The sequence below is a fragment of the Clinocottus analis genome, unplaced genomic scaffold, assembly GCF_023055335.1.
Source record: "Clinocottus analis isolate CAN_PGR_092001 unplaced genomic scaffold, fCliAna1.0.p SCAF_17, whole genome shotgun sequence".
In the NCBI taxonomy this organism is placed as follows: domain Eukaryota; kingdom Metazoa; phylum Chordata; class Actinopteri; order Perciformes; family Cottidae; genus Clinocottus; species Clinocottus analis.
In genome coordinates, this window is record NW_027175898.1 from 13,117,650 (window position 1) to 13,143,608 (window position 25,959).

At 42.4% G+C, this 25,959-nt stretch overlaps 3 protein-coding genes and 1 long non-coding RNA gene across 4 annotated transcripts; 1 reads left to right on the forward strand and 3 right to left on the reverse strand.

Annotated features, from left to right (window-relative positions):
- Positions 1-527: 527 nt before the first annotated feature.
- On the reverse strand, positions 528-2,668 carry mrps26 (mitochondrial ribosomal protein S26). The gene is made up of 4 exons (XM_068579747.1): positions 2,310-2,668; positions 1,422-1,568; positions 1,144-1,267; positions 528-1,028 (listed from the first exon to the last, which is right to left on the reverse strand). The coding sequence occupies exons 1-4, from the start codon at positions 2,528-2,530 to the stop codon at positions 897-899; spliced, it is 624 nt and encodes a 207-aa protein (XP_068435848.1). The 5' UTR covers positions 2,531-2,668; the 3' UTR covers positions 528-896.
- Positions 2,218-19,367, forward strand: LOC137787381 (uncharacterized). Its single transcript, XR_011077652.1, has 3 exons — positions 2,218-2,549; positions 3,418-3,557; positions 19,304-19,367. It is a non-coding gene; the product is annotated as an uncharacterized lncRNA (long non-coding RNA).
- On the reverse strand, positions 3,626-6,710 carry neff2 (neuronal intermediate filament family member 2). The gene is made up of 3 exons (XM_068579746.1): positions 5,551-6,710; positions 4,972-5,096; positions 3,626-4,760 (listed from the first exon to the last, which is right to left on the reverse strand). Exons 1-3 carry the CDS (start codon positions 6,553-6,555, stop codon positions 4,700-4,702), a joined length of 1,191 nt encoding a protein of 396 aa, XP_068435847.1. The 5' UTR covers positions 6,556-6,710; the 3' UTR covers positions 3,626-4,699.
- Positions 9,938-11,682, reverse strand: LOC137787914 (nanos homolog 1-like). The gene has a single exon (XM_068580682.1). The coding sequence runs from the start codon at positions 11,586-11,588 to the stop codon at positions 10,899-10,901; it is 690 nt and encodes a 229-aa protein (XP_068436783.1). The 5' UTR covers positions 11,589-11,682; the 3' UTR covers positions 9,938-10,898.
- Positions 19,368-25,959: the final 6,592 nt, after the last annotated feature.

Here is a 25,959-nt window from a genome sequence, read left to right on the forward strand (position 1 = left end):
TTACTGGTATTGTGACCGCTCTTTAAATGGGAATGACCTCACATGAACATGTTGTGTGACAAGAATATGAATAATTCATTAAATACTTTTTTGCCTGTTAGCAGCTTCTTTCACAAAACCCTTATGTCCAGTTTGATCACCAGCTGTGAGACCTGTGTTGCTTATCACACGTGTCTCTTCTCTCCCTCCATCCTTGTCTCTTTTTCACCATCTTTAACAACTGCCTCAACCTAAAGGCACTGAAACAGTTCATATTGTGCTTCAGTTGCAGTTACTCAAACTACAAATTGGTGAATGTGGAGCCTTCAAGGTGCCAGAGGTTCGAGAATCTTAAGGAAAGTTATCTTCTCTCTTTCTTTCTTTATGTTAAGTCCTAAAACACATCTCGGATAATGTCTCTGTGAAACAGTTTGACACAAGTTTGTAAAAATAAACTGTAAAGCTGCTTATTCTGTTTAGGAGGTAACGTATCCTCATACGACGTTTCATATATGTTTGAAAAAGTGAGTTGATTAAGTCGGTTCTAAAACATAACTTTTGTCGGTAAAGCTAGGAACTTTGCATGAGAACAGTTGGAGTAAGAAATTCTTAATTAAAAAAAGATTGTTAATCATTTTGTTGAACATGAGTCTGACTAATTTAGTTGAAACTCCAATGAACATTAATTTACGTTACAAATCAGGAGAAGACAGCATGGATCAAAGGAACAGGGTTTTACTTTGACGGCACAACACTCAAAAAAAGAAAGAATACAAAGCAGAAACATGTATATATTTGTCAGGTACAATAATCTTCTCACGCCGAATGTGAAGAAAATGGGCCTCCAGGGAGGACGAGACCGAACTCGGCTCTCAGTCCTGAATGATGTTGCTCACATGAGAGGACGCTCTGGTGTTTCACTGCAGTATTGTCTGTTTTACAACCCTCCCCTCTTTGTCAACGGCAAAGTTGTAATTCTTTGGATTGTCCAGCGCTTCTTCGATACGCTGATCCAAGTTCTCCAACGTGATGAAGTTCTTCACATCCTCCTGTGAGAGATTGAAGGGAAGAAAGTCACATTTGTTGAGATCAGTATTTAGGAATTTAACCACGGTGCTATTTTGAGGAAGAATATTGTCCAATAATTGAAAAAAAAAATCTGACCTGCAACTTCAAAATTTCCTTCTCTTTTATTTTGATGAATTCTTGCAGCTGTAGTTCTCGCTGAGCGGTAGCTTCGACCTGCTTGAGCTCAGCTTCCTCCTTTTCCTTCTGCACCCTCAATGTCCTGAAAGATACAGAGAACACAGTGAGCGCTTACTTCTGGAGGATAATTCTTCTTCTATAGATGAAGGAAACAAGACACGAAACCCAGAGCAGTTCATCTGATCTCAAAAGTTAGGATTTTACTCTTCGTGTTGTGATTTAGGGTTTCTACTTACCGAAGTTCGAGCAGGCGGAGGTTCTCTTGGTTGTTAAAGGCCATGAGGGCTTGATGCTGCTCCGCATCCTGCCTCGCCCTCTCCTCCGCCATGGAGCCCGTCTCCTTCTCGTACTTTTTCCGAAGCACTTCCTCCTTAAACTCCAGACTGACAGACACAGAGGAGAGAACCAGGTTAATAACAAAGCTTCAATTTAGGATCGTTTCCTCTTCTTTCTGTTTCTTACAGGGCCAAACATTTATGTTTATTAGACAACAAAAACAGCAGACACAGATTGGGGTGTTCGTAGTTTTAAAACGGGAGATAAGTATGTTGCTTATTTAATAAATCAGTTCATTGTTTTGTCTAAAAACACGTCAGACATCGTGAAAAATGCTTCTTCGGCCTAACAGTACAAAGTGTATTAAGATTACCGTCTTCAAAAAATGTGATCTCTGTTGGACAGGAATATATATATATATATATATATATATATATATATATATATATATATATATATATAATGTTACTAATGTTACTACTGTATTGTTTTCATCTATTATTCTCACTTATTCTGTCTTTTTGCCGCAGCAAAAAAACATTTCCCTTCTACTTATTCAAATTAGGAAATGAATATGGAAAATATTTATAGATAGTATCAGTTTAGACAAAGCTGACGAAAGTGAGCATTGCAAATTTTGTCAAGAATAACTGACATGTTGCAGCACCTTCTGACCAATGTATTGGATGAGGATTCAGGGTAAAACAAACGAAGGGTTTCGGGAACAATTTACGACCTGCAATTAGTTTTGGGGGCACATATTTTACGCAGACAAACATTCCCCACAACACCAGGTGACCGTTTGGCGTCCCGGACCGAGACAAGTCAGTTTACGTGACTTAACCTACCGAAGCGCCCTCGTGATCATCTGGTACTCCAAATATCTCTCCTTGAGGACGACCGTCTCCTTCGGATCGACCGGGGGAGGCACTTTAATTCGCCCCACTTTGGACTTGGCCACCGGGTCGTTGCGGGACTTTCTGCCCCGCACAGCCTCCACGAGCACGGCCCTCCTGGGTGCGAGGAGCCGGGTCACCTGGACGCTCCTCCCGCCGATTACCTGGAACATGACGGCGTTGAAATTGACTGTAAGTTGCTCGACGTAAAGGTTTAATCAACGCATTTGAAAGTTAACATTGAGGCAGAAACGTTATCGACAGAAGGCAGCGGCCATCTTGGTAACCTCCGACCGGCGGAAGTAATTACGCTAGCTAAGGCTAAGGTTAGCCTCTAACGCCATCTGTAGGTTGCAGACAATGTTTTTTGTAAAGAACAATATGTCATATGGCGTATAAGAAGCAGCATGTGCTCTTTAGTGATGTATTTAAATAGTTTTCATAGTTAATGTCTCTCTTTCACCGCTGTTATAGTGTTAACTGCAATGGCTCATAGCTAGCTGCGAAGCTAGGTAGCTAGTTAGCTTCACAACTGTTAAGCAGGCAAATTAATAAACAGTGAAGGTATTTTGTCAAACACATGTGCAATGGTGGAAAATGTACTCAAATCTTCGAATTTAATAAGAGTATCATATCCCAATGTAGAAGTGCACTGTTACAAGTAAAACTATTCTTGTATTACCAATACCACATTAGATGTAGACTGGAAAATATCAGAACAATATTAAACTATACTGAATTATCAGTTTAATGTTGCGGCTCCTAAATATGTATTATTTTAACTTATAATAATACATAATTTCTTTGTTGATTTTATTCATCTGAATCTGCAAAATGACATCTTACTTAGTTAAAGTAAAATGAACCAGAAACTTGTGGTCAAAATTACAGAATTTGTATTTGATGTTATCAACAAACCACAGAGACTGGCTCTTAAAAATAAAATAATGGCACGATACTTAATGTTATGTATGCTGAGCTATTTTTTTACACTCACAATATGAGGTAAATAAATAAATGTGAGAACTTCATTTTTCTATGTGTTTTCTTCTGGGTGCAGTCGGATGCCAGGTGTCTGCCGGGTGACTGATGATGCTAAACCGAGCTCCAACACATTACAGCTACGGTCAGCGTGCCAGAAACATGGCATGATGGGAAATGGTGCAGTGCCGCTTTGTCGTACTTGTGACATTGAGAGCTGTAAGTAAGAAGACCTTTAAGCAGCTAGAAAAGTTGTAATGTCCCCAATGAAAACAGGAGATGTGAACTGATTTGCAGGTCAGTTATATGTTTATTCAGCTTGTTGCCGGCTGTAACAAGTACACCAAGCGTAATGATGCAGACTTTAGTTTCACAGATGTAAAACAACCTTTTAGATCTAACATCAGCAGACAAACAACAAGGAACTCCTGCACTTATCTTTCAGTTTCATTGTTTAGCTTTGAATGAACTCACAGAACAGAAAACAAAACAAATGCAGATAAGCTGTGAGACACACTGCATGAATATAAGAAGAACCCAGTAACAATTTAGTCTTCCAAAGCATTTACGTGTCCAAATGCATATGCAATAATCAACACTTTCATTAGAAATTTAAATAACTAGCCAAATAGAAACACCTAAACTTACTCTGGTTTTTAAACCCACCACTACGTATAGTATTTGTGTAAATGCAGTGGAAGAATAACCGAAAAGGACAAAAAATGGGCCTTTAATATTGTAAAAATAAATGTTTTAAGGTCACTGGTTCACTGACTACTAGAGAACCAGGGCTGCAGGACAATGCATGATCGATTGGTAGAGTTCCTGATCAATAATGCTGCAGGTTTCTCGCATCAGTTCAAACACAGATAAAGTCCAAGCATCGAGAGGTAGGGAATAATTGCCCTGTTTCACAAACAATTGGTAAAATGTTTGCACAACAAGGGCTCAGAAGAGTCAAATAGTAACTCTGCTGCTTGGACCTTAGCGCGTTTGACGAAGAGGAACTCAGCCAAAACAATACAGCTGTCCGACTTAGTTATGTATCTAATGCAGTGCAGCCACTCTGCATTTTACAGCTTGCCATCTTCTTGATGTGCGGTGTCAGAACGTGTGTAGAAGAAGGGGGACTTCTGGTGGACCTCTTGTTTAGCACAAGGGCGCATCTGGCTTGAGAAAGGATGAGCTTTGGTTCGCAGGTTTGGTTTTGGGAGGGGTAAAGGATGGAGGAGAGTATTTGGGGGAGATACACGACAGAACGGGGAACAAAAAAGAAATTAGGGTGGGAGAGGGGTGATGGTCAGGGCAGGAATGAAAGGGTGAAGAATTCAGGTTGATGCCAGGCTGGTGGCATTCAGGTTTTAGTACATGGTGGGGAAGGAAGGGTAAGTCAGACGAATCTCTTCCCCCTCCAGAAGTTTCCTGAAAAGAGAACAGATGAACTTTGAGCTACCTGTGTATTTGTCTGTGTACATTTACACAATAAAAGTATGGAAAACTGAATTTGTGTTGCTCGTGTGAGATTAGAGATAAAATAAACCCAATGACGCAGAGAAAAGTTATAAAATCATACACATTTGATTAGGGGGAACTAAATGTCCACATATTAGTGGAGACAAAGGCCAGATCTCACCTGTACGCAGCAATTTCAATGTCAAGGGCCATCTTCACATTGAGAAGGTCTTGGTACTCTCTCAGGTAACGCGCCATCTCCTGCTTGGCGTCAGTGATATCCCGCTCCAGCTCACTTATCCTCATCTATGAATCCATAAAAAGCAAAAGACATTCATTATCAAATATTACAGTTAGTGATGCTAGACACAAGGACTTTTTTTTCTGCTTGAAGAGATTGTCTCTCCCAGTTAATTCGAACAGTAACCCTGCTGTGAGCCTGCCATAATTTCTTGCTGAGCTCTAAAGCATGTGGAACATGTCGCTGCGGCAGAGAACATGTTTATATATTGTAGAAAAAAGAAGCTACTTCCTGCTGTTTCTCTATTTTGTATGCATCTTATGTCTTTGTCCAACTTTGAGGCCAAGACCCTTTACATGCCATCTTTCCTCTTTCTGCTGGAGGAGAAGACTGTGCCTGGTCTGAGAGCATTTCTCAAGTCATACCGGAACAAATATGGTTAGATAAGCAGACCAGGTACCGCATACTAGTACACACTCCCCTATGTGGTGAATATTCATGCAGATCAGAATAATTCACCTGGTACTTCGCCACCTCTTTGTCCTGCGTGTCCTCCAGATCCTCCAGCTGCTTATTTAGGGACTCGATGACGTTCCGGAGAGATTCGATCTCAGAGGAGCGGGACTGAAGCAGCCGCCGGTACTCCATGGTCTCCTCCCGGATGGCGTGTACAGCCTCGTTGTTTTTGCTGGCCATCTCCGCCACGCTTGCGAACTTGCCCTTGTACCAGTCCTCGGCGGCCTGCATGTTCTTGTTGGCCAGCCGCTCGTACTGTGCCCGGATGTCTCGCAGGGCGGTGGACAGGTCGGGCCGGGACACCTCCACGTCCACACTGATGTTGGCCACCTGCAGCTGGGTCTGCAGCTCTACTCGCTCCTCGGCAAAGACTTTCTTCAGGAACACCATCTCATCACAGAGGGAGACCACAGTGGCCTCGGCGTCACAGTTGGAGAGCACGGCCCTGTCGGCCTCCTCCTTGGCACTCTGCAGGCCCTCCTCGGCATCCATGCGCCGCCTCACTTCCTCCTCAAAGCGCTCCTTCATCTGCTCGTACACATCACGCAGGTAGTCTCTCTCCGCCTCCATCCGCATCTTGTCACCGCTCTCCGAGTCTATCATGGCCCTCAAACTCCGCGACTGCCCCTCGTAGAGCGTCTGCAGACGGGACGGGTCGTTCTGCCGCCTCCTCAGCGCCTCCAGCTCGGCCAGCAGGGCTCGGTTCTGCAGCTCCAGGTGCCTCACCTTGTCGACGTAGGTGGCGAAGCGGTCGTTCAGGTCCACCAGCTGCTCCCTCTCGTGGGAGCGCAGGCCCATCAGCTCTGTGTTGATGGAGCTGGCCTGAGCCAAGTCCATCCGCTCAGACCCGTCGGGCAGGGAAGAGGAGAACAGCCTCAGGATCCTCTTCCCAGACGGAGGAGCTCGAGGAGTAGAGTAGAGGGAGGAGGACATGGAGGATTTGGTGGTGGTTTGGGAGCCTCTGTAGCTGTCCCAAGGGCGGCGGTAGGAGAAGGAATCGTAGCTCATGGTGAATTTTTTTGTTGTGGATTTGTTTTTTTAAGAAAAGGATATGAATGTTTTTTAGTTTCAGAAGGTTTTTTTTTTATGTCCCCCTTGTTCTGCACACCATCGGTGAGGATGAGCGGGCGTTTTGCACTGCACCAGCTCAGTGATGCTGCAGATCCCCGGCTTTTATAGAGTGAGGCTGCCCCCCCCCCCCTCACGCAAAAGCATCAGTGCTGTCAGCATCCACCGGGCCAATAGCAGACTGCTGCAGTGAGGAGAGAGGAGGTTGGTTTTCAGACTCTCTCTCAGGTCTAAACAGACAGAATTGATGTGGTAGTGCAGCTTTTCTTTTAATTAGTTCTAAAAATTGCTTTGCAATAAATTACCCTCATAATTGTTTGCATTTTTGGAGGCATCTTTTCCTCGACTTTAATCCCCAAATGCAGGGTCAGATGCATCTCTCAAACAACAAACACATCCACATCATTACAGTGAAAAAAACGGTAGCAGATGATGAAAAAATGACTGGAAACAAAGTCTTTTCCACAACCCTTCTGGAGACGATCGATACATAGTGTGTTAAGGGGCATACACTTTAACAGGTCTGCACTAAAAGGTTTTAATGGTATGGAAAATAATTTATTAATTAGCACACAGATTGCTTGGTACTTAAATAGATTGATGTGGTTGATAAGTGCCCACTGCTTTATGCAAATCATAAGAACGATGATTAAATATTCCCACATTCATAGCAAGGCCCTTTTTTAAACTGAACATTAAACAGATGGCTGGTGCTTTTATGCTTATACAGATATTTGAAAAACTACTAATTTCTTCTTATGTACTTCTCTTTTTCATCTCCTCTCTTTATAGTTTCCTGTATGTCCTTTAGTAGACAGATATCCCTTCGCGATGTTCTTTATATGGCTATTGTTCCCAGAGAATCTGTTTGATCTATCTAGATTCTATCTACATTGATGAGTCACTGATGTCCTGACATCGACAGTGTGCGGGAGATACCACCGAGGAAGAATCTGTATCTGCTGACACAAAGAAACAGTCCTGTTCGTCCAGAGATGAGTCAGAGGGTGCCTTTAAATCATCCACGGTGTTGAAAAAGAGGCATCAAGATGATCCTCTTGTACAGGAATCGATTGTAATTTTCTGCCCAAGGACATGTTTCTGGTGGCAGACATTTCGGACTTGGGACAGTTGTAAGACTGTCTCTTTAAACACATTAGAGGGTGTCAGGGTTTGTAATCCTGCTGCTCTTTAAGGACTCACTATTTGACCCATGACAGCAAAGGGAAAATAATGTAGATAGTTTATCGACAGTCAAAGTTAGTTTGTTTAGTTGTATTTATCTCTTCTAAGTTTGAAAATGCACACACTGCGAACATCAAAAGTTCCACCTTGATAAAGGCAAGATGGCCTGAAAACATTAAGGGCATAAAGCATCACGCTTTCTTCGATAAAGTACGGTAAAGTACGGTATTTGCATCCTCTTGGAGTCTGACCACACAGCTGCCAGCGAATGATAAAGCAGTATTATAATGCCACCACGCGACACATTTTGTTCTCCGTTCAGTTTTTGTTCTCAAACTTAACACCTGCCAAACTAAAAGATGAGACGTTTCTTGATCTGATCCAATTATTCCTTTTTGGAGCGCTCGATACTATTTAAAAGGATAGTTCACCCGAAAAAGTCAATCAATATTTTTCTCTCCACTAAAAGCTGTAGGTGTAGTTTATCAATTTATAGGTGATGTAGCAGAGACAATGCATGCAATGCAACAGTTGTAATGTCTCCTGTCGCTGGTTAGTGCTGCTGCTCTATGCTGTAATTCACTCACATGTAGTTAAACCTAATGGTATTAAATTTGTGGTGATCGCAACACCAAAAAAAGTAGCAGTGTCTTTTGAAAAATTGTTTATGGTTACTTAAAAAAGGCTTTATATCAAAATATGCCCAACAGCAGTCCTTTATTTATGTAGAAGGTGTATTAAGGTCTGTGAATAATCATAAAAGACATATATAGAAGAGGAACGTGTCGTGTTTTAGGTGGCCCACTCCATAACACATCAACCTGAAGTCGATGCTTAATAAGTCTTTTTCTCAGAAGACATTTTAGCGGTGAAGGTATGAATTTATCAAACATGTCATGGTTGATGGTTCTATTGTGCTGCTCCAGGTTCAGGGTCCAGTTGCATGTTTGCTAACTGCCATGAGTTATTAACACGGTCGCTAGTCACGTTATGACAAGTCATATGTCTGCTGTGTAAAAGCCTATTGTTTCAGCTCTGCCCAAAGGATGTAAAGGCAGCTTAAAGTGTACGTCAGGGGATAATAATAATGGTTCCTCGTGTCAGAAGGCCCAGTAGATTTATGGAAGCCACAGCAGCGGCTGATGATACAGATGCTTCAGCATGAATACTGGGCTCCGGTAGAAAGGCTCACACAACCTTTGGCACACAACTGTGTATTGTTAACTGTCATGATACAGTTCATTTGAGTTGTTGCAGTTGTTAGTAGTTGCCAATAATGGTCAAGAAAAAAATGTCTTTACATTTAAAGGGACAGCTCACCAATAACAACAGAATAAAATCTTTTCCCTCTCTTTTAGCGGCTGTATTTTTGTGTTGTTTATGTATTTTAGCTATCAGCTGTAATTCCCTTAGAGTACGTGATTTTTTTTTAAACACTCGGTGTCAGTGCTGTTTTCCAAATATGACATGGTTAATTGCAACAACAGATCTCATTTTGCAAAGTTTCATCTAGAATTACTATAAACCCAACAACATATGCCACCAGCGGCTTTTCTCTGCACGGAAAGAAGAAACTCTGACCAATAAGGTCGGTGAATGATCATTTAGAACTTTTGAAAAGTCAAAAATCCCGTCCGTGATTACTAAAATGGTGTTTGTAAACCGTTGCATGTAAAGAAAACTAATTTATGAACTTATCAACATGCATACATGCCCGGACTTTGAGGATCAAGGAGACGTCGTAGCTGACTTTTAAAGATCTTCCTCATCTAGACTCACGTGGCAAAGACCAATCCATCATGAATAACTATTGTGTATTATCTCAGCTCAGTTATTAATTAATTGACTCTATTCCTATATCATCTTTATTAAAATAACCAAGTGCTTAGAGTCCAATAGAGATCTTTTAATAAAGGTTATTGTCGTTTAAGGTTTTGAACACTAGATGGCGCGTTTGCCGTGTTACTGTTTTAGAGGAAATACAGCTGTGTAAATGTGTATTCGGTAGTGTGACAAATTGATCTCAGCTCAAGATAAGATTCAGTCATATCATCTGCTGCCACAAAGTGTGTGATTTTTCGTATCAGTTGCAGTCCTAAGTAGTCAAAGAAAACTGCAAATTACATGTTTATTCAGAGTCATTTACAGTGAATATATTTCCCAATGATACATAAAGTAAAAAGAAAAGTACATAAAACATTTCTATTGACAGATAAAGACTTTGGAATGTGAGGCTTTGCATTGCTAAAATGTTTCACCCCTTTATTACATTTACAAGAGTTGCAGAAATACATTTCCACTAAATCTATTCAGCATCTGTGTGTTTTTTAAACAGTAAACTGAAATCATAGAGCTTGGAGCTACTTAAAGAGCATGTAGGGGAACTGCGTCTCAGATCTCCTTTTACATTCAGGTGAAATCTGCAACGTCCTATCCACATGAAATCACATCATGAATATATGATAACACATATAAACAATACAGAAAGGACCCCTTTAGGCTACGTTTCAATACAAAAGTGTATTCCTTTGGTAGAAAACATTTATCTGCAGGAAAAAACTGTGCCCGAGATAAAGAAGTATATCTTGCTTGGCCTCTCTGACTTCTCCACCCACAAGCCACTGAACTACAATGGGGCTAAACATTCATCTCATATCAGGAGTGCTGCATATTCATTCGTGTTGGCATCTCATAATAATAATAATAATAATAAACCCAGAGCAGCCCGCTGACATGCACAGGGCTGTTTGCACTGTGCTTCTGATTACAGCATGAAGGTGGTCATTCACAGGTCGATCTGTACAGTACTTTGGTTCATTTTTGATCACAAAGTCCTTAAGAGTGCTGGGGGGAGGGGAGGGGGGGATTGCGCGCAATGCATCCAAGTGTAAATGTGCCCACAGAGTTGCAAAAAACTAAACATAACAAATGAAGCGGTGACGCGCCAAAGAATATGAATAAAAAATCTGATTTTCAGAAAATCTCTCTCACTCCAGGCCTGTCGTGTGCATGAAATGGGGGAGATGCGGGCGGGCAAAAATCACTGCCATACACACTAGTAATTTACAGTGCCACTCAAACTTCACTCATCTCCTGGCTCAGAAGATCTTCAGCCGCTTGCCGATCGGCCTGCCTCCCTTCGCGGCTCTCTGGCTCGGCTGGTCCCTCGAAAGCGGGCAGTACTTGATGGTGTGCGCGTTGTCGCCGTTGGCGCTGCACAGCGGGCAGGTGTACGCCCGCAGGATGGGGCACAGGACTCGGCCGTCCGCCGTCTTCAGGATGTGTGTGCCGTAAACTTCCTCCGGTGCGCCGTTATTCCGACAGAAGACGCACACCTTGGGCTCCGGCTTGCCCCTCTGAGTCTGTTTGCGCCTCCGGTCCATGGAGAGCAGGTCGAGCCCCGCGAAGCTCCCCCCGTAGGAGGGCGAGTCTCTGTCTCCCGGAGGCGAGTCGCCCGCGAGGTGCTCGTACGGCCTGAGCAGCGAGATGCGCTCCTTGAGATCGTACAGGGAGATCGGCGGGGAGCCCGGGGCCGCGCAGCAGCAGCAGCAGTCCAGGTGGCCGTCGCCGTCCCTGCCGTGCCCAATTACGCAGGAGCAAACCGGGGAGTCGTCCTCCAAGCCCAGGGTGGCTTTGAGGGACTCCGTGATGGAGTTGGGGCTGCAGGACGGGCTGTTGATCTTGTTTTTGGCGACCAGCGTCGACAGGCCGAGGTAGTCGTTCCAAAAATTGAAGGTGTTGTCATACGGGGAGCGCGCGTCCAGGTAGCCGCTGTCTAAGAAATCCATCCTGTCAGAGCTGCAGAGTCTAACGTCCACAGAGGCGAATAGGTGTGTTTGTCAGCATGAGTGGTCTGGCGAAGGGGGGATCTACTCTCTTCTCTTGCTGGGTCTAGTATGCAGAGCAGTCAACATGTAGGCACTGATAAATCCCCCAGAATAAAACTGGGGGGGCGTGGTTTGGTTCATGTTGATTATCTCTCTGGCCCCAGAGGAGGGTCCACAGAGCAGAGCAGGGAGGTACTGAGCCGAGAAGGGGGGGAATCTGTTTCCCTCCCAGGATGTGACTATTATCACTGAAAGAGTGTCTCTTTGTGTTGCAAGAGAATTATCGCTCCTGGCGGAGATAAACTGCCGATATATTTCCTTTTCTTAAAAGATGTTGTATTTGTTTTGGATTTTTTTTTTTTTGGTATCTTCACATTTAAGGCAAAGACTTCATGATCAGCTACTTCTTGTCTGACATACTTGCTCAAGTTAACCCATAACTATGTTGGTGCTGTATTGAAACAGTGGTTTTTGTTTTATGAACAGAACGTGATACTTTGTTTTTTCTTCCAGCAGAAGTTTATTTAAAGGGGCCCTACTCTTATTTTGCGTTACACTTCCATGAAGTTAGGAAGGAAAAGTTTAAAGCGATGCAGCAGAGGTCAAGACACCTTGACTGTTTGTTCACATTATCATCTCAAGCTCCAAAAACACTAGATCCTACATTTTTCTCATAGCCTCTCACCCTAAACATGTGGTTTAGGGACATATATATTGCTCTAAACTAAGCTCAGAAAGCATTGATTAAATCACTGGAATATTTTCTCAGACATAACAAAGCTTTTAGAGCCACAAAAAAACATAATAAAACAGTTTTTACAGGCTGAGCAGACCTAACCACGACTATCTTTGTATGTGAAGTCATTGGAGGTTTCCTTTTAAATAGATCGTTTGATAACTTTGCACAATACAGATAAAAATATATTGTAGCAACTGCAGTCTATTCCTGCATCCCCTGAGATAACAGACAATAGACAAGAATGTGCCGCCTGATGTTTGCAGTGGTTGGATCAAGAAACATGCAGAATGGGAACAATTCCTTATCTGTGTGGTAGTTTATTTCTTCTAATGTTTTGCTTGTGAATCACTGGAAAACTTCAGCATTTCCTGACTATAAACATCATTCAGAAAGGAAAACCATCCGAGACGATCTGACAAGCAGCCACATAGACATATAGCTTTGTTTTAGGTTGTGAGCAGCCACTAAAAGTTGGCAGCCACTGGCGCACACACTAGGTTATAAGGGGTTTTATTATGAAGAGTCTTCCAGTATTTGGAGGAGGATTATTACAGAGACCAAACGCTGTATTGTTTTACTTAAAAGTATGTGAGCCTATCCCTTAAGATAACTCTTTCTTTGCATTCTAGGATAAAACAATCATCAATAAAAAAGATGGCTGAAGAAACAAAGAAAAGAGCGTTCAAGTTTAACAGAAAACAACAGTATATATATATATATATATATATATATATATATATATATATATATATATATATATATATATATATATATATACCAGGATATGTCTAAGACACAAAGAGCAGTGACAGCACAACAATGCCCATGAAGGTAGAAAATACTAAATCAGCATCATGAATCTGAACACATTAGCAGGTCGCTTCCTGCACTGATGAACCTATAGTGAGCTGTTCCACGTGAAGCTGCCGTGTCCTCCCTGCACCTGTTCTGCTTCCCCCGAGTCCACGGCTTTGTGCTCACAACCAGCCCTCCTCTGCTCCATTGTCTCCTCTCTACAGCGGCCCGTTTAACTTCATTAATATGCATTAAAACGGAGTGTGCCGCATGTGTGTTTGTGTGCGTGTGCGCGTGTGTGTGCGTGCGTGTGTGTGTGTGTGTGTGTGTCAGTTAAAGCTCAGTAAGACAGGCTTTCAAAAAAGAGCTTGATAGCTGACCTGACTGCTGGGACAATGACTATGTTACTATTTTTGTCAGACCCTCAAGTGAAATATTAAAGGCAGTCAAAGCTGAGACAAAAGTCATTTGCATGGCTTATGTTTTAAAATTGGAGCTAAGTTCCAGTTTGCCTCCACTGTGGGAGTTTTCATTGAGGAAATAAATCAAAATCCGTCCTTCACAGACTTAGACTGAGTCTCGGAAAATAACGTTACAGGGAAATATCTACAAAAACATAAACCCATAGTTTTATCTTCCTACTTCTGGATTCAATGTAGTTTTTTACACCAGTTTATCTTAACTTTATAAGTACGTTTATTTGTGTGTGTGTGTGTGTGTGTACATTGTGTACAAAGACATGTATTTGTTGTGACAAAAGAAAGGAATCGTGCTAAAACCCCAACATGTCCTAAAAAGAATTCTTTGAAAAGAGAATACATTGGATACTGCTATAAAAGTTTCCAGCAAGCGTAGACGACACAAAGCATGAAGAAAAATCATGTTAGTGAGACAGTTTCTTGTATGTGAGAATAAATTATCATCAGAATACACCACATGGTCTATTTTCAAGGTCACCCTCGGCTCTGCATGCACAAAGGAAATCATGAGAGAGCATTTAAAAGATGAATGGCTGCCAAATCACAATAGATAAATTGCATTGGGGCCAATATGACATGTGGCTCTCTGCTGCTTCAGGCTGCCTATATAACTCTTTAATGCAAACTGTGCTTGGCAGCAACAAAGAAAGTATTGATAATGCAAATGAAATACATGTGAAGACTTTCATTCAGACCCCCATGACTTGATAAAGGGCCGCAGCCTTTCTGGCAGAAGGATTTCTGGCATGAAAAAAGGGGTCAAGGCAAGTTTTTCTGTATTTGAATGGCACCTTTTTAAAACACGGGGCTATTCCAAAAAAAAGTCAGATTAAAATACAACAAGCAGTGAAAGAAGAGTAAAATAAGATAAAGCCAAATAATAATAAACAGGGAGTGCAGTTTCCGTGCAGTTCTAGTGCAGTAATAAATCACCCCAAATGTAATAAAGGAAACTAAAGTGCAGGAGAGAAAATAAATCACAGACACAGGGAAACAAGACAGTTTTTAATTTAGTTTTAAAAGAGACCCGAGTTAACTAAATGCAGCTTCATCGTGCTTAGTGGTTTTACCTACATGTAGATGTATACTCTCAGTTGCCGGTTTGTTAGGTACACGTAGCTAAACCAAACGCAGTGTAAAGCAGCAGTCCTGTCAAAAATCAACTGTTTGAGAGACGTGTTGATTCAACCTTCAGGTTATTTTTGAGGTTCTTATTTCGTGCCGCCGTTGAATTTTGTATTGCTTTATAGTGAGAGATGTTTCTGTTACTAAGCCTACTGTTGTCCGTGTAAGTGTGATGGACAAAATATTAGAAACACCTGTCAGTATAATGTAAAATCAAAATCATGATGCAGTTGAATCAGCACAAAAATGGAACATGTTGGGATCGACTGCATTAGTTTGAGCTATGTGTATGTTTCAAGCATATGAGTCCCAATAGGATTATGATTATTATTATAGGATATTAAGGGGATTTAAATGGAAGGATGATGATTGTTTTATATTTTTCTTACTGTAAGCAAATCCCACGAAAAGACTAAACCCAACAATGAGTTGATCCTACTGAAAAGTATCGTGTTTATGTACGTAAATACTCGTAGAGCTCCATAGAGAGCACTGCTGTAAGATGACGTACTAGAAGTCAACATCATACTGGTTTCCTTTGGATTGTTGCAGAAAATAAACTCTGTGACAAACAAGTGTTTTTATTATTATAGATAATCCTCTCGAACAAACCCCAAAGAAAACAACGTGCAACAATGCTGACAAATTTCTGGGTTTTAAGACTCGCTTTTGTACCTTTTTTGTTGAAGAAAACTAGCTAAAAATACATCAATGATACATACTATACATACATACATATATATATATACATATATATATATATATATATATATATATATATATATATATAAATATATATATATATATATATATATATATATATATACATATATATATACATATATATATATACATATATATAACTGGGAACTAGTTGTATTAATGTGAATGAAAAGAATGAAATGAAAGTACTTTATTATGAATAATGTGCTCAGTCCTCCTCACTCATAATTCTGAATGTGCTGCAGTTGTTTAATAGTCTTTATCATTTGTATACTTACAAAACTAACTTCAAATACAGTTTCTTGTTTGTTTTCCCCCCCTTGAAGTTGATGAGAAGCAGGAGCAATAAAAGTCTTAAAGTACATTTTAGGCATTTAAAGGCACTTAAAAAAAGAGTGCATGATAATTCCCCAAGATAACAATAAGGAGTCAAAGAGTTACTTCCGTTGGCGCCTAATAGCAGCTTTGTTTAGACAATGTGTTCCCATTGTTTCCCTCTGTTTACTTCTCAGGCCTAACTGGCCTCTACGCCGGCTGCTACAGAGTGTGAATCACGTCCATTAGGCTTTTGTCTTTCTCAGCTTCAGTGACTCTAAAGCTTTGGCTTTCAAAGGGTTAAAAAAAAAAAGTCTTCACGTGTGAATTCGTTTTTCAGAGTGTGACGATCGCACCCTGAGGCCTCCTAGGAAGCTCTGTCTGCCCAACAGCCGAGGCTGAGCTGGGCAGGCACCGCTCCCCCATTCATCACTGTCAAGTTGAATAGAAAATTAACAAATCCCTTAATTAAAAGACCTCTCTAGACTCTGCTGTGTGTGCGCGGGTGTATGTGTGTGTATGGCACGTGCCAGCTGCACTGCTACATTGTGCGAGCTACAACGGCCTGGCAGAAGAGACACACACAACACCCCCTTCCATGCAAACATACACACCCATGGACACAAACATGCCTGCCATTGCTGTCCCTGGAATAATTTGCACAAACTGCATAATGCGGCCGGCCGGAGCGGCCGCTTCATTCGGGATCTCTGCAAAGTCCCCAGACACAGAGCTGTGTGGGGAGTCAGTTGGGGCTTTGATCCCTGACCTCTGCGTCCTCTCTTGGGAATCTAAGACTGCATCCCTAACGGTCCGTCCATCTGCACACACACACACAGACACACACACACACACACACACACACACACACACACACTATCACACCCCTTCTGCTCCTTGAGTCAACCCAACTCCAGACACGTGTCGTCGTCACCAGCAGCAAAGGGAGAATGCTAAACAAGCCAAGGTCAGCCTGAAATTAGGGGGTGCCTTTCGGCCTGTCAAGTGCTTTGTCATGACCACCAGCTCTCTGCTATTACTTACCCGAAAAAAGTCCGCCCTCTCCTCCCAGCAGCTCGGCATTCATGTATTCACACACATAAACACAATATCCTCTTGACATGCTGAAAGTGGTGCAACTGACAGTGACGTGGATGAATGTCCATAGAGCTAGAGCCCCAGCAAAACCTAAATGTGTACATTAATATTCATGTTTTATGTGAATATTTTGACATCTTTAACTCTTAATGTCTATATTATGTTACCAATTTCTTGCATATTAGAGCTGAAACTACTTGATGGACAATTGAATTATGATTGTTGATTTATTGTTTAAATAAGGACATAAGAAATGCCAAATAGCCCGTGTTTATTGCTTCTCTAATGTGAGAATGTGCAGCTTTTCCCTGTTTATAGTTGTTTTATTTAATATTTAAGACCCACATCATTTTTTTTAATGTTTAAACAAACATTCAGTGGTTGCATATTGATGATCCCAAAACAGCTCCCTGTCATCCTCTGTTTTGTAATTAAATTACTGTCAAAGCATATTTTTGCAGCTTTTTACTTCATTTGTTAACCAAATTCATTCTAATTGTTAATTATGTTAAAACTCAGGCTGCAGCCCACAATTGTTTTCATCATCATAATCTACCACTTATCTATGTGAAAAATAACCATTTGCTAAAGTCCGATGTGATGTCTTCAAATGGCAGTTTTGTGCGACCAACAGTCCACAACTCATATCGCTTCTTTACCTTCACATTCGATAAAGAAGAGCACAATTAATTGGACACAAACAATGAATCCACAAATCGTTTCATCTCGCGATGAACCACTTTCTACTTGAAAAGTACTTTGTAAAACTGGTTTAAAAAGGTCTTCAATGGGATACATTATATATTGCTATTACTGTCACACAAAAAAGGAACTAAAAGCTCTCTGCTGTAACAAAAGTTGTCACCACAGCGAGGAGAGCAGAGGAGAAGGAGGAGGAGGAGCAGGAGGAGGAGGAAGAGGGGGAGGGAAGGTGTGGGCCCACATATCAGGAACTTGTTTAACTCACCCAAATCTGCAGAGATCAGAGTGGGAAGTGGTCAAAGGGTTTAGAGTGTATCGGCACAAAGGGGCCGAGAGGATTAGAGGTGGATTCGTTGAGCCCCTGCGATGCCCTTCATCTCTGGGGGTCCACAGCCAGAGCACCTTTGTTGGGTTAACTAACGGCACTTCCCATGAACGCAGTGAGCGGACCAATCCCTTTTTAATGATGCAGGGAAAATTCCATCGTCCGTGATTACCACAATGCTTTCGAGAGCCGCCATTGTCCCACACACCATGTCGAGCTTTTAAACTGTGCAGCCAGGCGAGTGGACTGCGAGGCGTTTGAAGTCTACTTGTAGTATTTTTGTCCGGTAGAAAAAAAACTGTTACTAAAACAATGCTGATACGTGCAGATACTTTATGGTTGGAGCGTAATGCTAACACTAGCACGGCCGGGGCTTTAATTGCCACTGTGGCCACCCATCTCTAAAATATATGCAATAGTACGGACCCTAATGGGTCGTAACACAGTGCTATAAAGTGGCGAATGTGTATATGTAAGGTAAAAGGTTTTACAGGAACCATCCCAATGATCTTGCAGTGTCCCCTTGTGATCCTCATTGTCTTGCAGTTCTGTACATTAGGAAGGCTACCGATTGAATAATAAGCGAAACATCCCGATGCTCAGATGATCTGGAGAGAAACAGTCGTAAGAAACATGGCTAACCACCAAAACCTCAAGACAAAAAGAGTTGACTGCTGTGTGATATACTTATTTTTGAGTGGTTTACAGAGAAGTGAGGCTGTACATTGAGCTCAATGCAATCATGCTCACGTAATGTCGTCGCGTGTTAGCATGCTACCATTCATGCTAGTAGCATTAAACACAAAGGGCAGTAGCATTTGGTCATGAAACAAAGTATTGGACCAGAAAACTTATTGACTTGATGAGAAGTGAAGGAATTATACCCACGAAGTTTCTCTACAGTAACAAACACGCAGTAAACTCTACTTCTACCTCACAGAACATTAGATCTGAGCAGCAGATGTGTCTGATATTAGCTCATGCTCATCGGTGTCTTGTGATCTTTTAGCTATGGGGCTGCTGTCATGTCTGCATTCTTAAACTGAATTACAAAGAAACTATAGACTTATAGGCAACAGATACGACATATTTGAGTTCACTGCTGACATAGCTGGATGGTAATTCCATTCTCAGTTTGTCACCGTCAAATCTGATACTGTAGCAGTACGAGCTGTTGGGGTTGAGGTTTGGGCCCTAGTGGACTTAACTGTTGGGTTGATTCATGAAGTCCAGGGGGGCGGGGGAGGGAGAATAGAGAACAATCACTGCTGGCTGATCTTTCGTACAACCAATTAAAGCTGTTCTTGATCTGTCATTAAATTCTGCACCTCTGTATTCTTTACTTTGTTTGTTGTAAAGTGCTTTTTTTTGCCAGGAAGCGAATGAACAAAGTGAATCGGGACGATGCCGTTTGCAGCGTTTGCAGCGTACCAAAGAGGTCAAACAACTGAGTGAGTTCTGCCAATATTACATATGTTTGCAAGTTGTGCTTTCTTCCATCAAACACCTCTCCTGACACAAGTGGTGAATCCAGCCCATCTGTACACCTCGGGCAGGTTACAACAATCACCAAGAGTGATCTGCCGCTATTAGTTGACCCACTATCCCATCTGCAGAACACACACACAAACCAGTGGACCCATGTGCAGATCGGGACAGGCCTGGCAGTGTAATGGTCGATACCACACAGGACCACAGATGGGTCCCCGCACAGTGGAGCCGGTGGCTGGCGCCGTGGCCTGGGCGCTGGCCAGATGGGCCACCCTGAGAGAGGCTCAGCCTGTCGGGCCCAAACAGGCTGATCCTATTACTGTGGGCCAAGACTGGAGTCTGGATCCACACACACACACATCATCGGGGGAATCCACATTATCATACCTCACTGTCGCAGGCTGGAGGGGCGGTGGTGGGGGTTCTCACCTGTGTGGTTTGTCAGATGTTTTCATTGCTGTTCAAACCGGAAAAAGCAGGTTCCATGTGGGTTTCGTATGTTTATATAACAACACAACTGAATTCTGATCCCAGGAAAACGGTGCCTTCTCAGGTTTCTCACATGCTGCATGTGCAACTGGCGAGTAATACACTTCCTTCTTCCAACACGGTCTTTGAAGGCCAATACTGAGAGGGATTCTTTTTGCAATGGCCCATGTTTAATATTGTTTTTGGGTTTCTGCACTGCTTCACCCCTCAGTATGCTTCCAGGGAGGAATCTGCATCTTATTAGCTGGAGCCACTACCGGCCAATATTTAATATTTTATGAATATCGACGTATCTGGGAAAATATATATGAACATGACCTTTTCCCCTCTTTCTGGTTTTACATTCATTAAGAAAAAAACTCAAATATTGACACAAGAATATGAGCCCATTTTTCTGATCTTGAAATGTTATAAATAAAGCTCCAAAAATATTCCTGGAGCTTCTTACATTGCAGTTGCAGTCTGACAATTTTGAGATTTTTAAATATGGATGCTGAATGTGAGGCAGAGAACATACTCATTATGGTCTGTGAAGCAGTTCCCAAGATGAATACAAGTTTTAAAGGCTGCCTTTTTTGTTGTTGCTTAAGATCAAAAGGTCTGACAGCAGTGCATTCCTGTTAAAGTGGAGCATTGTGGGTAACAAGAAAGAGGTTGTCCATATGGAGTCCTATCTGCTTTCACCTAATGGCTGAACTCCATTTGCAGGTCATGTGTGGTTATTTACTGTTATCAGTGTCATCTGCTGTGGTGTTTTTCAGAATTTAATGTATGGAAATGGCCTGAAATGAGGACATTTTTTAATTACTTTGTAGCGTCTCTTGGTGTAGACGTCTTCGCTATATGAGGAAATAAAACGTAGTGAAGCGTATCAGCACATCTGTCGGTCAGACTCGGCATACAAAAGCATATGTCGACAGTGTTTTTGTAATCACTCTCACTGCCAGAGGATAGACAAAGGTCTGCATAGAGAGTTGAAATTAAAAAAAATATTAGTAGATCTAGCGAGCGAATGAAACCAACCTGTCATGTTTATCATAGCAATCATAAAATTGGTGTTTTTTGATTTGATTTATTATAATTTTGTAATACCTCTTTGTTTAAACATGATGCGGACCTGTGTCTACTCTTGGCAGTGAGAGTAATTACAACAACACTGTCGGCGTGCATTGTGTACACCAACCGGCCGCCTCTCACACAGCCAGCAGCTCCTCACAACTCCAAAAACGTCGGTTTAAATGTTTAAATAGATGTTCTGACATATTGGCAATCTGACTGGTTACTTTCTTGCATTCTTCCAGCTTTTTTTTGGCAAATAGAGGATGACAAAGGTGATGAAGCTATGCAAAGTAAACTCACTTTCCCTCAAATTTGGACTTACGATTAGTGCCGTGAAATATTGTGCCGACATTCATGATCACCAGATGATGAATCCTATGGAAATGAGTGAACCATGGCGCTCTTGTATCTTTTCACCTAGTTTCATCATCAGGTCAAAAGTACCTGCAAAACTAACAACATTCCCACCAGCCTCATCATAACTTTGTGTTTAATGACGGGCCAGAACCAGACGGTGAACATGGTAAACATTACAGCTGCTTAGCATCAGCACGTTAGCATTTGATTGCTAACGTTAGATTAAGTCCCAGGGCCCCGACGCTGCAGCATGGCTGTAGACTTACTAGTTTTCAGAATTTAAAACAGTCATAAAAAAAGAAGAATAGAAGCTTGTGATGCATAAAAGGACTAATTAATTAAATAAGCTAAGCAAAGAAGTGCATTAACAAAGAACGTTGAAAGAAAACAAAAGCCTTTTTTCTCCGTGTCTTTTCAGTTGTCATCTGATGAAAAATATGAATTTAGGTAGTATGACAAGACAGAGTAAAAAATGCTTTGATCTGTCAGTTATCTGACTTAACTTGTAATTACAGCATACAGAAGCTTGACTGGCCAATTTTCTGATAAAAAAAAAAAATCTGAGCAGCAGTAATCAATGTTTATATTTTGCAAACGCCAAATCAGCTGAATTGAGTTGTCATTCAGTCCCAACCCATCCATTTTTCAGTTGCAAATTAGGTTTCAACCTTAATAATGATGGACTCATAACCGAGGAGCAGGGCTTAATGTTGCGATGCCCCCCAAAAAAAGAGGAAAAAATGGATTTCCATTTCTATAATGTCATCCACTGTAATATAACCTGTCCTCAAACTGACGGGTTAGAAACAGGGTAAATGGAGCACCGTCTCCCAAGGTCAAGGTCACGGTTTGGGCTGATTTAGGCTCAGGGGCCCTCCTCATTGTCAGACGGCATCTTCATTTGAAATTCACACGGCAGTGAAGTCAGGTTTGACTGGCAGCATGAGCGGAGCGCATTGGGGGGTTGTAATATTCACGGGAGCGGAGCGAAGATGGATGGATAGCTTTTTCTTACTGCACATTGATTTCCACATTTGGGTGATTACGTTTATTATACGGCCCGCAGCTACATTAGCATGTGATTATCCTGGGTATCCTACGGAGGGAGAGCATATTTAACTTTTGGGAACAAAGGAGGGGATCACGGTGGTCACCTGAGTCCCCCTCTGGAGGCAGGAAGGAAAAACAACATGGAGGCGTTTCGGGCTGGTTGCTTTGGCCCGGGGTCTGTGTTTAGCTCCGCGGTTCCTCTCAGTCTGCCTCCTTTCTCCTTCCTCTTTTCTCTGTTTCCCCCCTCTTTTCTTTCCCGTCCCCTAGCAAACATTTCTCCCCGACTCTTTTGTTTGCCAAAGATCCAGGTTACCATGGCTACCAACCGGGCGCTTTATGAGCACCTCATCCCTCATCTAAATATCCCTAGTTATCTATGGTAATGAAATGCACACACCATTATCTGGCTTAATGAAATACACTCCATTGTCTATGATTAGAGGGAGAAAGCTTTATTCCTCAGTCGTCTTTGGTTGTGGCTTTCCCCTGGATACGATAACAACTGCACCACCGTTGGAGCTGTTGGCGCTTTCAGACTCTTTTTTTTTCGGGTTGTGAGGCCGTGGACAATAAAGCAACAATGTCCAGTTGCTGTGAGCAGCCCTGCCATGCAGCTTATGTGCCACAGTGGCTGTTTGACGGCCCTAATTGGCCTGTCTGCACTCTCTTCGCCTCGTGACCAACTTGCTGCTGCGAGTTCTGCTTCCAAACTAACGCAGCCCATTAAAACAATAAACTAAACAAACAAAAAAAAGGACAGATTATGACAATAAAATCTGTACACATTCCCCCAGTTTTTGAAAAGACTACAACATTATAGGGTGCGGGAGAGTTGCGTCGGGGAAAGCATGCAAACACGGGCAGAAATAGAACATCATTATCTATCGGCAGCTGAATTCAAAATCTGTTTTTGCCTCTTTTGTGTGTGAGAGGAAGAAAAAGCCAAATCAACTCCTACCCGCACAGCACAGCGCTCCTCATCTGTGCCGTGGTCTTTGAAATCCTTTGAAATATCAAGAGCAGATACACCGTAAACATTTGCATCTGATATCACTTGTTCCCCCCTCAGAGATAAAAAAGAGGAACAGTGAAAATACCAGAGTGTGTACTTTTTGTCAGAGCACATCTGCGTGAGTGTGCCGGTGTCTATTTCCAATTTAGGCCGGGGTAATATCTGCAGATTGGGTGGTTAAGTCACTCTGCATTTCATGAGCCAGTCCTGTCAGTAACAGTTATCTCCTCACTGCCCTCTGAGGAGCTGTCGAGGTGAAATGATTCTCCGAAGCTCTGAATAATGCATGAAATTACGTAATGCAAATGGAGGCTTTATTTCCCCTGCCTCTCGCAGACGCAGACGCCGAGGTCGCTGTATTAGAACGGCAAAGGAGAAACAGTAGGAGTCCCCAGAGTAAAGGAACTACAGCGGGGAGCGAAAAAGGTCAATGATAAAAAAAAAATGTAAAAAAAAACCTGGGGCTTCTCCTCACATGCAGCTTCATCAAGTATGGGCTGGAGTTATTGCAGAGCAGAGCGGGGTGTTATTCACAGGCCTATCATGGGAGGCTTATTGTGTGAAGGCAGTGAAATATTCATTAGGCAACAGCCTGGCTGGTTTCCACGCTGCCATAAACAGAAGCCCAATCAAATATAAATAACGGAGCGGGAAGAGCGGCGCCGATTTTCATCAGATCACAAAAAAAACGACACTTGCCTTATATGCACCAAATTAGGCTCCACTAAACTGTTGTCAAGTCCCTGCTTCAACAAGTAGATGAGTCCTTCCCACCATCTCCCCTCCCTCTCTCTCTCTCTGCGTGTAGTGGGTAGACCTGAATGGCATTAATTGCACCCTAAGATGACGGGCAGATGAAAGTGAGGTGGTGGTTTGCTGTGGGACATGGGGGCCGGTTACAAAGACAGGCCGAGGACGGCTGGCAGGTCTCACAGACTTCAAAAGCAGATAAAGGCCCTTTTTTTTTTGCACAAAGGATCCTCTTCTTCTTTTTTTTTTTTGCTTAATCTTCAGATTCAGGGGTTTATTCCTGCCAGCCTCCTCGCCTTTGTCCACTTTGTGTCAGGTTTTTAACGCCAGAGGATTAAATTGCTGTTGCGGAAATCATTGTTTGTGTTTTCTTCCAACCCGCTGCCTCCCATTGTCCCGCGACATAATCGACCGCTCTCTAACAATATGAGAGGTTCATCTCTTTCCTTTGGTGAGAAATGAACAGCGGATGGATCTGGTCACCTTGTTTGTCTGAGGAAACAGTGGCACAATATGTTGTTTTGTTTAGGCAGAGTGCTCTTAACTCCTGAAGTAGCTTTTTAAAAAGAAAACGAGGACAAGGAGGTCTTACTTAGAGGAGCCTCCGAACCGAGAGAGACAACACTGAGCTGCCATTGAATGGAACAAATGTGAGGTTGTTTTTCTTTTCTCCGCAAACAAAGGAGGTTTGACCGGAGAAAATCAGAGTGAGAACACATCGGTCCACAGGAATAAATCATACACATTCGGAATTGGGAAAACTCTTGAACACAAAGAAAAACCTTGGCAAAAGCCTTTTTTTTTCTCCCCCCTTTTCTTCGTCAGGTCCGCGCGGTCCATCCACCCGGACCGTCACCTACAGCCCAGATTCCTGTCATTCTCCAGTGAAGGTATTGGTCTCCAGCCCTCCATCTGCCCATGAATAGGACCAGTCACATTCGTGATAGCATTTAATGAAAAATCCGCCAGGGCTTTGGAGGAGGGAGGGAGGGAGGGAAGGGGATGAAGGGTGGATACGGAGGGAGGGGTTGTGTGTGTGTGGGGGGGGAGTGCTCAACAAAGAGTGCCTTTCACTGGAGTGGAAAGCCTAGATTGCTCCCTCTCCGCTCCCTCCTCGCTCTCTCATTTTGTCTTTTTTTTTTATTCAACATCAAAAATGTGCCAAATGACAGAAACCCCCAGAGGTTTTCAGTGTGTGTGTGTGTGTGTGTGTGTGTGTGTGTGTGTGTGTGTGTGTGTGTGTGTGTGTGTGTGCGCGTGTGTGTGTGGAAAGTGCCACACAAAGGGACAGGTGTCTTGCGGTGTAAGGTGGCAGTGGGGTGAGGAAGACACAAAGGTAAAAACAAACAATCGGTGAGGCTTCATTGAGAAAGATATGATCCTGAACTTGTAGAATCGGGTGCTTGTTTCTGCGTGACTTCATCATAATTTGAACAATACCTGTACAAATACCCCTAAAACTGTGAAAGATAAGACTGGTGTTAGTCTTCATTTTTTTGAAAAGACGAAAAACAACATGACAATCCGTCTCTCGACGCTTTCTGACCTCCCTTCTTTGTCTGTGGCTGTCTTTCCCCAAGGCCACTGGTTCTTACTGAAGATATAAATATTCAAAAACACCTCACAAATACATAGTGTCCTTTTTAAAAAGGAGCAATACATGCAATGCATCCTCATGCAACGATTTATATGAAAAAGTACCTATTTTTCTTGTGTTTTCCTACGAAAAGCCCAAAACACGTGTCAATTTCCACTCGTTCCAAGCATACATGGTCTATACAATAAGCTACCGGATGAGCCCGACATACGACATCAAAGCATTG

What these genes read in the sequence shown, in the direction of transcription:
- mrps26 (XM_068579747.1), bottom strand. Translation starts at nt 2,530, where the DNA reads ATGTTCCAGGTAATCGGCGGGAGGAGCGTCCAGGTGACCCGGCTCCTC. An exon ending in CTCCGCCTGCTCGAACTTCG is followed by an intron (nt 1,268 to 1,421) that starts GTAAGTAGAAAC and finishes TGTATCTTTCAG; the next exon opens with GACATTGAGGGTGCAGAAGG. An exon ending in AGGAAATTTTGAAGTTGCAG is followed by an intron (nt 1,029 to 1,143) that starts GTCAGATTTTTT and finishes AATCTCTCACAG; the next exon opens with GAGGATGTGAAGAACTTCAT.
- neff2 (XM_068579746.1), bottom strand. Translation starts at nt 6,555, where the DNA reads ATGAGCTACGATTCCTTCTCCTACCGCCGCCCTTGGGACAGCTACAGA. An exon ending in AAGAGGTGGCGAAGTACCAG is followed by an intron (nt 5,097 to 5,550) that starts GTGAATTATTCT and finishes ATGGATTCATAG; the next exon opens with ATGAGGATAAGTGAGCTGGA. An exon ending in ATTGAAATTGCTGCGTACAG is followed by an intron (nt 4,761 to 4,971) that starts GTGAGATCTGGC and finishes TTCTCTTTTCAG; the next exon opens with GAAACTTCTGGAGGGGGAAG.
- LOC137787914 (XM_068580682.1), bottom strand. Translation starts at nt 11,588, where the DNA reads ATGGATTTCTTAGACAGCGGCTACCTGGACGCGCGCTCCCCGTATGAC.